The sequence below is a fragment of the Salvia splendens genome, chromosome 12, assembly GCF_004379255.2.
Source record: "Salvia splendens isolate huo1 chromosome 12, SspV2, whole genome shotgun sequence".
Lineage (NCBI taxonomy): Eukaryota > Viridiplantae > Streptophyta > Magnoliopsida > Lamiales > Lamiaceae > Salvia > Salvia splendens.
In genome coordinates this window covers 3696433-3710935 of record NC_056043.1, presented here as the reverse complement: position 1 = coordinate 3710935, position 14503 = coordinate 3696433, and the positions used below count along the sequence as shown (strand labels likewise).

Here is a 14503-nt window from a genome sequence, read left to right as displayed (position 1 = left end):
ACTAAGACAATCGATATACTCGATACAATAGATAGATAGATAGAGAAATAACAATCTTTAATTAGCGGTTGTGAATAATTGTATCGAATTGAAATGAAGCCAAATGGAATGTTGCCAATTATGTATCACGAGTCCTTAAGCTTAAAGCTAGAGGAGTAAGTAAGTATGGGTCATGTGAATATTATCCACATATAGAGATTCTATGGACGAACAAAAAAGTTTAAACTTCTTAGTTTTTAGACAAACCTATCATATGTACTATGTATGTATATCTCTTGAGTGGTGAAGTAATGCAAAGGAGAGAGATAGATATGTTAATAAGATAGAGACAAAGAAGAGGATGGGGATATGAGCTTAGTGAAATATCAAGAAAAGGAGTAGACAGAAAGTGATCTAAGACCTAAAAGGGGGGGCGTTACCACTCACACTAAACAACAAAAGTTTATGTTTTATTGTTTACTCATAAATTCTCATATTTCCACTGCAGTCAGCAATTTTTTGGTGAATCGTAAAACAGATAAACAAAATATCAAGACGACAGGTCTTGTCAAATTCGTATCTATACTCCTTGTTTCTCTCTTACTACTTTTCAATACACAACACTTGAAATATTATTACTGTTGCTATCCACACTTTTTCATTCTACAATTCATATTCTTGATAATTTAGTGTTTACTCACACTGCAAATGCAAAAATTGCCAAAATTTAGTGCCCGAGAAAAATATTGTCAACTACATAATAATTTTTTCCTTTTTTTTTGGACGATTTTCATTCATAAACTGTAAATAAAAATTAACATTCTTAATTGAATAAAAAATGTATATAATTTTTTTAGTGTTAAAACAATGGATTTTTTTACTTAAATATTTCTTGGGATTTCTTGTTGTCCTTACTTCAAATTTTTTCTATATTTCTTCGATTCTATTATTGTGTATTTTAGTTTAATTTTATAATTGTTAGTTAGAGTTACTTACGATCAATTAGGACATATAATTGTTTTTAGCATTTAATTTGAATTTTGAGTTAAGAATAAATATTAGGGTGTGGAATAAATATAGTAGTACGTATTTTAATCTATAATTTTCTTAATTTAAATTCACTATAAAATTTTAATGATAAATTGTATTGAAATAATAATCATATTAATAAATTGACATATACCCTAACAAAATAATAGTACCTCCCAAATCTTCCAAAATAATCCACACACCACACAAAGCAATTAAGTGTATCCTTCATCCCACTATATGAATCCATAGCAATATTCTCACAAATTCCCAGAAGTCGACAAATTTCAACAAATCAATCGGTGAACTAATAATGCCAAATAATTAGAAATCAAGATTCAAAAAAAGAGAAAAAGGGGCGTAGTGGGAGCAGATAGTGGCTCTACTGTTAGGACAGCATGTGAATATTCAGACAAAGTGAAACCATTACCACGCCATACCAATAGCTGCAAGTAGAACAATTAGGGAAGCCACTCGTGATACTATCAAAAAAGCACACACACCCACATGTATGTGTGTGTGTTTTATTTTTATATATGGTGTGACATGATTCTGAATTTCTGAGTATCAGTCTACATGCCAAATTTGCTGTGTTTTTGTCACTCCAAATTCACCTTTAGGGCCTTACACTACAGATATTGATGCTTTTGGTGCATGCCTGCTTCAATATGATGTGTATATTTTATGTTGAGGTGTGATTTGCACTAATTGGCACTTACTTTATTTTATTGGGCCATATATAGAATATTAGGGTTTCCTCCTTGTTTATAAATTAATTATAACATTCTCATTGGCATTACAAGATCAATTATTTGAGAAAAAGATCATCTTATGCAAATTTCTTCCATTAAAAAATTACTACAGTACAATATATGGATTCGTATCTAAGATTGAATTTTTTAAAGAATTTCATGGTTTAGGGTTTTCTTGTGATCGACATTAGGGGTGCTTAAACGGTTCCCCAATTCTCGGTTAACCGGAACCGGAACCGGAACCGGCCGGTTAATTGAGGAACCGATAACCGAAAAATCGATTCCGGTTCCGGTACCGGTTCCAACATTTTATATAAAACCGGTTCCGATTCTAAATGGAACCGGATTACAATTCAATTTTATTTTTTTTATAATTTAATATACTAATAAATCTAACGTAATTGAATTAATATTGAATTGGAAATAAAATAATTTGAAACATTAAGTGAATTTAAGATTCAAACAGTGTTAAATTTGCGAGTTCTATTTTCTGAAGTATTTAAAATGTTTAAACTGTGATGCTTTAAATCTACAATTACCCAATCCATTTTTTATGAACTAACTACTATGAGTAGAACATCATAAGTTTGTTTTTAATTTCCAAAAGAGCTATACAAATACAATATCATTTCATATTATAGAAATTTAACTTTATAACAAATTTATGTAATATTTCATTTAATATACAATTTTAATCTGTTTGTGAATGATTTATTAACTGTTCCATATTAAATAAAAAGTCACAACAAGATCAATAAGTATTAGAAATTCTGTTAAATATTTATTAGCAAAAAAAAAGGAAAATGGAATTCAATTTTAAAACTCCTTTTAAAAAAATACTAAATTTTAGAACTCCTTTTTATAAAAGAATTGCCAACATAAACTAGTCCGACCTACTACACTTGTCATTACAATTATTATATTGTTGGTTTGTATTTTTTTTTGTGTATTTGTTTGAATTTTTAGGTATTATTTGTTATATTTCCAGATGTCGGATTATTATTTTATTAGTATTGAATTATTTAAAATTATAAATAAATTCAGATTAAATTTATACACCGGTTCCGGTTCCGAACCGGAACCAGTCGGTTCCGGTTCTAGGATTTATGAAAAATTAAAACCGGTTAATCGGTTAACTGGTCCGGTTAAAACCGGAACCGACCGAATAAGCAGGCCTAATCGACATGTATGGCATAATTGGCATTCCTATGCTTTTTAAATCTTCGTTTGCTAGACCTAATTCCACCATTGAATTTGTTTTTTTGCTTAGGGTATATAGTAATGTGAGATTTCAAATAAGAATACTCATTCTATCCTGAGGTAAACTTCAAAAGGGGTTAAAGTTTAAAGGGAAAAAAAACACTCTATATAGATTAATTCATGATTTTACCATCAAATTTAAATGTGGTGAAAAACTTGCATGAACATCTAGCTAGTGTGTGCCTAATTTCCCACAAATTAAATTTTGCCCAGATCGAATCTAATGTGGCATATGGAAATTACCAAAAGGATGTCTTTCTTGGTCTGAAGTGGCATGTTCTAATATCCAACTAGACCAAAAACGACGTCTTTCATTAATAAATACTCCATCCGTCCCGCACTACCTGCACTTATTTCCTTTCTGGGCGTCCCAAGTTATTTGCAATCTTTTCATTTTTAGTAACAATTTATACATACAGCCGTAATTGTTGACTTTGTCTATCACTCATTCCTTAATCTTCGTGCCCAAAAGGAAATGTGCGAGTAGTGCGGGACGGAGGGAGTACATAAAAATTTCAAATCACATAATAAAAATTAACTCAATTAATCATCAAAACTACATCGTTTTGATGTGCTGATTTGCCATTCCCTATACTCTATCATGTCATGTCATCTTCACGTCATTTAAAATTTCAAATCATTTATAAGAATTCACCCAATTAATCATCAAAACTGGTACTACATCGTTGATGTGTTGTTCACTTGCCATTCCTATACTAATTTTGTCATGTCATGTTCACGTCATTTAAAATTGGAACTGGACACACAAAGGTGATATTTAATGTCGTGGAATAGTTGATAGTAGGAAATAGCTACACACAATATAAGTTTATGAATTTTTTCAACACATTCAAAATTGGTGATAGATATACTTGAACTGACTTATAATTGAGTATTTTCGACTATTAGCTTAAATGAATGAAATGCAAATTAGCAATGGCATAAAAAGTTAGTACTACTATACATTTCTTTTCTTGTCTAGTGAAAAGTGATAACATGATCTGTCGTTATCAAAGTGAATGATGGAATATATAATTTGTACTAAAAATGAATGAGCTTTTCAAATTTATTACTAATAATTATAGAATGAGACGAGCGACATATGTCAGTACATATCTTGACATTCCGTGACTCCCAGAAATGTTCTCCCTCTTTATAAACCATCCATCACCATTCCATCACACAACACACACACACACAAAGAAAGATAGAAATGGCATGTAAAATAATACACAGAAAAATTGCATTGCGCAGAAAGCTTCAAATTTTGAGAACCCTTACCAAATCCAAATCAGTAAGCCTCTTGCATTCCTTTATTAAATTCATGATTTACATACATGATTAATTTTAGTTGTGTTTTTATTTAGGAGAAAAGGAGCTCCACTATCAAAGACACTTCTCTCTACATCCATAAATTGAAGCTACAAGTTGAAGCAATCAAGAAAGAGTGCCAACAACTTATTAATCAAATACATGTAAATCTCTCTCTCTCTCTCTCTCACACACACACACACACAGACATAGTAGGTTTTGAATGGATGGAAAAATGGTGCAGGAGGTGAAAGTGGAGAATGTTGGGAGAGGATTTCTAGCAGTGAGGGTGAGATGCAAGAAGGGAGAGCAAATCATGGGGTCGATTCTTGAAATGTTTGAAGAATTGAATTTGAATGTTGTGCAAGCGAGCATCACCTGCAAGAACTTCTTTGGAATGGAAGCTGATGGGGTGCGTACTAAACAAGCCCAACAGCAATGACGGCCCATCAGCCCAAAGCCCAAGGAAGAGTATGAGTTCGGCATTACCAAAGAGTTCGGCCTCAGCCTACAGCTCGGTAAAAGCCAACCTATCAAGCTCTGCTCTCAGGTCGGCATCAAGCTCTACCTACAGCTCGGTAAAAGCCAACCTATCAAGCTCTGCTCTCAGGTCGGCATCAAGCTCTACTCTCAGATCGGCAACCAAAGCAGGAGTATGAGTTCGGCATTACCAAAGAGTTCGGCCTCAGCCTACAGCTCGGTAAAAGCCATCCAATCAAGCTCTGCTCTCAGGTCGGCATCAAGCTCTACTCTCAGATCGGCAACCAAAGCAGTTCGGTCTCAGTATTCGACCGAACAAGGAGTTAGTGGACCCATACAGGATGTCCAACACACCCACTACCACGTGGTGTCAACTCAGGCCACGATCGTAGGCCATGACCTACGCTACATCCACGATCTTAGGCCATGACCTACACGACATCCACGACTTAGGGTGGTGATGCAAGCCACGATCTTAGTTCAAGATATAAATAGAACTTAGATCAGATAGAAGGAGGTTAAGCTCTCTAGAGATAAAATCATATAGCAAGTCTGTGTTGTAAGCTGTAATCCCAGATCAAGCAATACAATCTTGCCCTCCCTTCTTCCCGTGGACGTAGATTTACTTCAGTAAATCGAACCACGTAAATTCTGTGTGTTGTAGTTTTCATTCTCTACCAGCTTTTACTAACCTCAGAAATTCGCGGATCCATCACTGGCGCCGTCTGTGGGAAGCAGAGAACAAAATTTGTGATAAAGCGAATTTTTGATCCATTTTTTTCCACCCAAAAAATGCATACCAGATCGCAGAGTACCCGTATTCCTGCCCGTGAGAACCAGGAGGAAGCCAATCCATCCCATAGGTCTGGAAAACAGCCTAGGGATAAATCCACCACCAGTTCTCATGGCGAAGGAACAGGCCGCTCCAAAAATCGTCCCACTGAGTCTTCCCAGCAGCCTGATTTGAATGAGGCTGTCAAGCTGTTCTTGGCTGAGAAGCAGGATGAGTTCTTAGCCTTCCTGCAAAAGAGCCAAGAGCCGAAGACGAAAACGGAGGATTCTCCTTCCTCATCCAGACATGAAAGTCACTACCGCAGTAGTGCCGTGTCTTCCAGGAAGAAGAATCCTCAACCCCGACATATTCCTGTTCTTCCTCGGTACCGGAATCACAGGAGAACTCAATCTCCTCCATACCGACGAGATATCGGATTCGCCGTGTACGGAGCACTGAAGACTCCGTTCTCGGACGACATCACCCGAACTCCCCTACCACAGAACTACCGAACTCCGTCGATGACTTACGACGGGCTCGTGGACCCTCACGATTTCTTGGGGCGCTATCAGTATAACATGGCGAACCAGGGTCTCAACGAGGTCCACATGTGCAAGCTGTTTCCCGAGCTGCTCATCGGGAACGCGAGAAGGTGGTTCGATAGCCTCCCCCAGGGCAGCATCAGATCTTACCGAGATCTAATGGATGTCTTCCACAGGAGGTTCTTTCAGAAAGCGGAAGCCCGAATCACTTCGGCTCAGCTGCTTTCCATTCGTCAAGGTCGCGACGAAAAAATCAGCGACTTTATGACAAGATTCCACAAGGAATGCCTGCAAGTAGACGATCTCAACGATCTGCTTGTCATCTCGGCATTCCAAAATGGAATCTTGCCCGGAGCTCTCTACAGGAAGCTCGTTGAGTGCGGTCCGCAGACAGCTCAGGAAATGTGGGACATTGCGGACCAGTACTCCCGGGCCGATGAGGCAGACCGTCGCAAACGGTCGTTAGACAGCTCATCGTCCCGAGGAGACAGGAGGAAGCCCGATCATAGCGATCAGGGACATCCTCGCCGAACTCCTTTTGGCGATCAGGGACATCCTCGCCGAACTCCTTTTGAAAGGATTCAAAGGACTCCGGTGCAAGACAGATTGGGACCCCGTCTCAATCCCGAGAAGCCGCCCGCTCAGTTCGTACCGCTGAACAAGCCGAGAGCGGAAATTTTCGAACTACACTCTGACCTGTTCGAAAAGCCAAAGCGGATGACGAAATCTGCCGCGCGCCGACCCCAGGATAACTACTGCTCCTACCATCAAGACCACGGTCACGATACCGAGGAGTGCAGAAACTTGGCTGCAGGTATCGATGTTCTTGTGAGGGCAGGGACATTGAAAAAATACCAAAGCAAGCAGTCAAAGAAGAATAAGAAGCAGAGAGGTGCGAACTGCGCTCCTCAGGATCCGAAAAGGCAGCCGGATCCCGAAGACGATGACGAGCCGCAATATGATGGAGTAATCCTGACTATTGACGCTCTCCCTGCCGGGAAGACCAAGTCGTCCCTGAAGTCAGAGCGCAGAGGCTCCAATCGAGAAGAGCCAACGCATAAAAGGCTGAAGCAGGACGAAGTGATTACGTTCTCGGATGCTGATCCCGTCCCGGCCATCTCTCCTCACCAAGACGCCATTGTCATCCAAGCCGGAGTGGCAAACAAACTGATCCACAGGGTGTTTGTGGATACAGGAGCGTCAGTCAGCATTCTTTTTAAAGAGTGCTTCGACAAACTAGAAGTGGACCCAGCTCGGCTCAGCCCGGCTCCGCTTCCCCTGAAGAGCTTCGCCCAGGAGGACACCCGCCCTGAAGGTATTATCAGCCTTCCGATCACGGTGGGGAAAGCGCCTACTAGCTCCAGTACGATGATTGAGTTTTTCGTGGTGAAAGCTCGGTCCCCGTACAACGTCATCCTGGGAAGAGACTGGCTCAACACAGTTCGGGCCATTTGCTCCACTTATCACCTCACCATCAAGATCCCTACTAAAGGAGGGATAGCGGTCATCCGAGGTGACCAAAAGAGAGCAAAGGAATGTCTGCAAATTGCGCTTAGAAGTGCCGAGCAGTCAGATCGGCACCACCAAGCATAGCAATCACAGCAGCCGGAGTCAGAGGCAATGACCGAAGTCATACCGGAGCCGAATTCGATGACAGTTCAGCTGTACGAAGACGATCCATCCAGAACGGTTAAGATCGGCTTCGCGGGAACGCCTCTACTTCGGGAAAAAACCATCCAGCTCCTCAAGGAGTACAAAGACGTCTTTGCATGGTCTCCGTTGGACATGACCGGAGTGCCCCCCGAGGTAATCACTCATCGTTTAAATATTGATCCTTCGGTCCGGCCGATAAAACAGAAGCAAAGACTCTTTGCGGCAGAACGAAGTCAAGTCATCCATGACGAAGTCCGTCAATTATTGAAGGCGGATGTGTTATTCGAAGTGAAGTATCCTTCGTGGGTGGCCAATCCTGTCATGATCAAGAAAAAGGAAGGAGGATGGCGGATGTGCATAGATTTCACCGATCTAAATAAGCACTGTCCCAAAGATTGCTATCCCCTTCCGAACATAGATAAAAAAGTAGAAGCTCTGATAGGCTTTGAAATTTTTTGTTTTCTTGATCTATACAAAGGATACCATCAGGTTTTAATGGATGAGATTGACGCTTCAAAAACGGCCTTCATTACTGATTTCGGCATTTTCGCTTATAAAAAGATGCCATTCGGTTTGAAGAATGCCGGAGCCACTTATCAAAGGATGGTAGACAAGCTTTTTCGGCACCTGATTGGAAAGGAGGTCGAAGTGTATGTTGACGATATAGTCGTCAAGAGCAAAAGCACCTCGGAGTACGAGCACAACCTCAAGTCCACTCTCGACGTGCTCAAGAAAGCCAACCTCAAACTTAATCCCCAAAAGTGTACCTTTTTGGTAGATTCGGGAAAGTTTCTGGGTTGTTGGGTTTCAAAGGACGGACTCAAGGCAAACCCCTCAAAAGTTCAAGTCGTTCAGAACATGGCAATGCCGAAGTCAATACATGACGTGCAAAGGCTAACCGGATGTCTAGCCGCACTGAATCGATTCTTTTCCCAAGCAGCCGAAAAGCAACTGCCGTTCTTCAAGGTGTTGAAAAAGGCACCAAAGTTCGAGTGGGGAGCCGAGCAGAAAAGGGCTTTTGACGAGCTCAAAAGTTATCTAGCCGAGCTTCCTATTCTCTCTGCTCCAACCGAAGCCGAAGTAATATTCTTATACTTAGCGGCATCGGATCAAACCATCAGCGCGGTGCTTGTACGAGAAGAAGGCCTAAAGCAGCTTCCCATCTATTTTACAAGCCGAGCATTAAGAGGTCCAGAAACCAGGTATCCACCTCTGGAAAAGATTGCTCTAGCGTTAGTAAATGCAGCAAGGAGACTGCGGTCATACTTCTATGCTCACAAGGTATGCGTCTTCACTGATCTGCCACTTCGGCAAGTGTTGACCAAACCAGAAGCATCAGGCAGAATCGCCAAGTGGGCTATAGAGTTGGGAGAGCACACAATTGAATATCTACCTCGGAAAGCCATCAAGGGACAAGCCTTGGCGGATTTTCTTGCAGAAGCGAAGTTCGATCAAGCAATTCCCGTTATTGCCGAACAGAAGAATTCTGCCAATGCCGAACTAGCACAGCCCTTGGAATCCGAAGTAGAGCCGCCGGACTGCTGGAGCGGATTCGTAGATGGAGCTTCAAACAAGATGGGAAGTGGAGCTGGTATTTTACTTGTCGCTCCCGACGGACACGAGGTAACCTACTCACTTCGTTTCCTATTCCCCACTACTAATAATGAAGCCGAGTACGAAGCCCTCCTGGCCGGACTCCAGTTAGCGCAAAGTCTGCTCGTCAAATCTCTCAAAGTCCATTGTGATTCACAAGTCATAGTAAATCACATGTTGGGTACAAGTGAAGCTCGTGACGAGAGAATGAAGAAGTATTTGGACAAAGCGCAAAGCATCAGCCGAAGTTTCTCCTATTTTCGGATAATCCGCATTCCCAGAGCGGAAAATAGCCGAGCAGATGCCTTAAGTAAATTGGCCTCAGATCCGAGCTCAAAGGCGGAAGAATTAATGCATCGAAGCATTGATGAAGCCGAGGTACATTCAGTATCCAGCTCGCCGAACTGGATGACGCCGATCTTGCAGTATCTGGATCAAGGACAATTGCCCGAGGATAAGAGAGAAGCTCGGAAGATCACGTGCCGAGCTCTTCGGTACGAACTTCATGAAGGAGTCCTCTTTAGAAAGTCTTACCTCCAGCCGTTATTGCGGTGCGTAGGACCAGAAGAGACGGACTACATCCTCAGAGAAGTTCATGAAGGATCGTGCGGTAGCCACATCGGAGCCAGAGCTTTAGCTAAAAAAGTTCTGAGATGGGGATATTATTGGCCAACCATGGTACAAGAGGCAGTGCAACTCGTCAAGAAGTGTACGAAGTGCCAAATTCATGCAAATGTCCCAAGGATGCCGCAGACCGATCTATACACTATGCAAAGCCCTTGGCCTTTCATGCAATGGGGCATAGACATAGTGGGACCACTTCCTCAAGCTCCTCGGCAAATGAAATTCCTTATCGTTGCCGTGGACTACTTCACGAAGTGGGTGGAGGCTGAACCATTAGCTACAATAACGAGCTCAAAGGCATTGGACTTCGTCTGGAAGAACATAGTGTGCCGATTTGGCATACCCCACATCCTCATCTCGGATAATGGGACTCAGTTCACCGACAAGACGTTCAAGAATTGGTGCCAAGAGCTGAACATTCAACAGCGGTTCACTTCGGTCTCCCATCCCCAAGCAAACGGACAAACGGAAGTAACGAACCGGATTCTGGTGAAAGGGTTAAAAGCTCGGTTAGAGCAAGCCAAAGGACAATGGGTAGAAAATCTCCCTCAAGTCCTATGGTCCTACCGAACTACACCCAAAACCTCCAACGGTGAAACTCCGTATAGTCTGGTGTACGGCACTGAAGCCGTAATTCCAGTGGAGATCGGCGTACCCAGTCCCCGAACTCTAAATTTCTCCTCAGAAATGAATGACGACGGACTGAGAGCAGAACTAGATCTCGCCGAAGAAAGAAGAGAATTGGCGTGCATAAAAGCAGCCAAGTATAAGGAGCAAGTAGCCCGGTATTATAACCAAAGGGTAAAAAAGCTTCAATTTCAAGTGGGAGATCTCGTCTTGAGAAACAACGAAGTAAGCCGAGCAGAAAAGCTGGGCAAACTCGAACCCACATGGGAGGGTCCATATCGGGTGTCAGAAGTCCTCGGCAAAGGGTCTTATAAATTGACTCACATGTCAGGAGAACAAGTACCCCGAACATGGCACGTCTCCAACCTCAAGAAGTTCCACTTGTAAGAGACAAAAGTCCGGTCAGTCCGTCTCGTGTCTAGTTCGGTCATAGGGGTATGTGTTTTTATTTGTTTGTTTTTTACTTGTACCTCTTACTTGTCGTTTTATAAAAAGTTTAAAGTTTTTTCTTTCGTCTTTTTCATTTTTTCTCTATGTGTTTTGTCCCTATGTGCTTGTCGTCTCTTACAAATGGTACCAAGGTATATCGTTCTTTAAAGACTGATCCCCTTTTTAGATCGATTATTAAAGACTATTGTGAGTCCAAGCTTCTAAGGAGGATATAAGACCACAAGTCAGCTTAACAAGCAGTCCGTCTGAAACGAACTGCAATAAGCCAACGATTGTGAGTCCAAGCTTCCAAGGAGGATACAAGACCGCAATTCAGCTTAACAAGCACTTCGTCTGAAACGAACTGCAATAAGGGAAAGTCCGATCCACGCGATAAACCTCGCCGAATTAGGACGACCAAGTTCGGTCAAAGAAGTTTACCTCATAAGACCGGGGACGACCATGTCTGGTCAAAGAGGTTTACTGCATAAGACCACTTCGGTTAACTGGGAAAGTCCGATCCACGCGATAAAACTCGCCGAATTAGGACAAGGGAAAGTTCGATCCCGGCGACAAAAATCGCCAAATTAGAACACAAACCAAGTCTGGTCAAAGATGTTTATTTCATCAGACCAAAGACGAGTCCGGCCAAAGATGTTTATTTCATCGGACCAAAGACGAGTCCGGTCAAAGATGTTTATTTCATCAGACCAAAGACGAGTCCGGTCAAAGATGTTTATTTCATCAGACCAAAGACGAGTCCGGTCAAAGATGTTTATTTCATCAGACCAAAGACGAGTCCGGTCAAAGAAGTTTACTTCATGAGACCAAGGACCAAGTCCGGTCAAAGAAGTTTACTTCATAAGACCGAGGACAAGTACGATGAAATTTTTTCGCTAAGCTGTAAATACAGTGTTAGAAGCGAAAACAAAATTTCATTTTTCAAATCTTGTTCGGCATACAACTCAGCTACCCTACAAAATGGCGTTACGCTATTACAAAGGACTATTCTACTGTCCAGGGTTGCTGAAGTTAAGCCACCTATCTGCAAAATCCTCTGGAAGCCGAGTTCGGTTGTTCCGAGCAGATGAAGAATAAGCAGGTCGACGAGATGCTATCCTCGACCCAACGCCTCTTCCCCGAGCCCGAGAAGTCCTAACACCTCGGCGATGAAGAGTCTCTGCAATAATCATCTGCTGATCTTGCTCGCTCATAGTCACAACTCCTCGGCGAATTTCAGTCCGTCCCTGTCTTGACGATTCCGGTTGCTCCTGAGCCCGTTCTCGTCTTGACGTTTCCGGCTGTTCCGGAGTTCGTTGTTGACTGGAAGTAGGATTTTGAACAAGGGAACCAGAGGCTTGATCTGGAGTGCGAGCATCTGTTGGCACGACATGCCGAAGGAATCTTTCTATGGAGGGGCGCCGAGAAAGAACAATGTCGTACCGAGAAGCCCAGCGCCGTAATGATTTCACAACTTGGTGGCAAGCCGAGCTCTCCAGCGCATTGTTCCTCCGGAGTACATGATATTCCTCCCACAGTTCGTCAACTCGACTCTGAACATCTGATATGGTCAATCCCCCGCGCACACGGATGTAATCCTCGTACGCAGTCCTCTCAGCAACGGTCGTATTCAGCTCGGCCTCCAGATCCTTCTTATCGGACTCTAAGTCCTTATTATCGGCCTCCAGCTTCACTAAACGAGCCAGAAGCTCGTCATTCTTCGTCTGATCGGCTATAGCTCTTTTCTCAGCTTCGTCTAAAGCCGAAGAGTACAGCCGTTTCCAGTGAAGTATCTCCATCTCCTTGAGTACAAAGCAGCTATATTAGTTCGGCAGCTGTACCGAGCAGATAGTAAAATACAACAGGAATAAAGGCGAGTACGAAAAGCTATACGAAGACAAGTGTAGAGAATTTTTCATTCACAAGGAAAATTTTTACACTAGGAGGGCTTCAAGGCCATTCTACAAGGAAGAAACTAGACTAAGAGAAGGGAGACGAAATCATACTCCACCAGCTTCGTCTCCGGCTCCTTGGTCTGGTTCAGCTTCTTTCTCCTGAACTACTTCAGCCTCGGCCTCGCATCCTGCCGGCCTCGCCTCCGCCTCCTGATCGGCCTCCTTCTCCGGATGCCCGGCCCGCTCGACTTCGGCCTCCAGCTCCAGCGGCTCGGCCTCACCCTCTCCGTGGTAAGTCGAAGCGGGTGAAACGGGTCCCACGGAGACAAAGATAGCCTCCAGGTTCTCGTCCCGATCAGCTCGACAACTCCGGACTCGGTCTGCAGAAAGCAGGACCGAAGATGAAGCGAGCTCCTCAAGGAGCGGCAGATTCTGAAGCCGAGCCGCTATCTCTCGGCTGTACAGAGGCAGCACGACGTCGGCCCCCTGCTCGCCCTTATCGGCAATTAGCCTTACCAGACTACCGACAAAGGCCGAGAACTGGCTGCTCAAAAAGAGTTTCTCCGTGTAAACACGGAGAGCCTCCCCTTGGGCAACCACGGCAGCAGCATCCCTCCGTTTCGTCTGCTCCCGCTGGATGACGAGCTGGTTTTTGGCAAACTGAGCTTCATCCTGGGCCGAAATCCTAGCAGCTCTGGCCTTCTCAAAGTTAGCCTCAGCCTGTTCGGCCCGATGACAAGCAGCCGCCAACTTCCTCTGCATCTCAGCATAGTCATTGGACGCTTTGGAGAGTTCGACGGCGACGAGCTTGGAGAGCATATCGTTCCTCTGAAAATGAATAAAGAAAAAAGTCAACTAAGGGACCACAAAAAATACAGGAAAAAAGCAAGGCCAGAAAATCAAGAAGAGAATTCACCTCGGCGAAGTCCGTGGGCCATAAAAACGGCTCACAGATATGTTCCGAAGGAGGCGCCAAGACCACGTCTTTCTCTGGCGCTCTCGGGGGCTTCTGGGCCTTCCCCCTCCCCTTTGCCGAAGTTGACTCCGGCTTCTTCGGATCCGAAGAGGTTTTTTGCCTTTTCGGAGTCCTCTCGGCATCAGACGCCGAGCTGGTGGTTTTCGGCCTCTCCGGCTCCTTGGACTCCGAAGATTTTCGGGTAGCCTTGTTCAGCATGTACACTGCCAAAAAGCAAGAAAGCAAGGTTAGTTTTCTTCGTTAAAGCAGTAGAACATAAAGGTAAAGAGAAATCCTCACCCTCGGCCTCTTCGTCCGAAGACGAGATGTCGAACACGACGTCGCCCTTGACGAGCTCAGACTCCGTGTATTGTTTCCTAACTACGGGAATCTTGTTGAGCTCGCCATCGAGCTCGGCCAATGGTTCTAACCGAGGATGAGGAATCACGGACTTCGGCCCTCTCCAGGGGAAGCCCGGAGCCGCTGTCCTATTATAAAAAAAGAAGCGGTTTTGCCATTTCGGCCACTTGGTTTTGCAGAATGCCCTAAAAGGCTGTAAGGGGATCAAGTAAAACCAAGATCCCTTCCTTTTAAATTGGAAA

The 14503-nt window shown here is 43.4% G+C and overlaps 1 protein-coding gene across 1 annotated transcript; it reads left to right on the top strand.

Moving 5' to 3' along the window:
* Positions 1-4194: 4194 nt before the first annotated feature.
* Positions 4195-4850, top strand: LOC121758550. The gene is made up of 3 exons (XM_042153931.1): positions 4195-4314; positions 4388-4495; positions 4576-4850. Exons 1-3 carry the CDS (start codon positions 4234-4236, stop codon positions 4771-4773), a joined length of 387 nt encoding a protein of 128 aa, XP_042009865.1. The 5' UTR covers positions 4195-4233; the 3' UTR covers positions 4774-4850.
* The last annotated feature ends 9653 nt before the right edge of the window (positions 4851-14503 follow it).

Bases quoted from the DNA above. Each gene is read 5' to 3' on its own strand.
- LOC121758550 (XM_042153931.1), top strand. From the start codon at position 4,234: ATGGCATGTAAAATAATACACAGAAAAATTGCATTGCGCAGAAAGCTT. The intron at 4,315-4,387 runs GTAAGCCTCTTG...GTTTTTATTTAG, and splicing joins CCCTTACCAAATCCAAATCA to GAGAAAAGGAGCTCCACTAT. The intron at 4,496-4,575 runs GTAAATCTCTCT...AAAATGGTGCAG, and splicing joins AACTTATTAATCAAATACAT to GAGGTGAAAGTGGAGAATGT.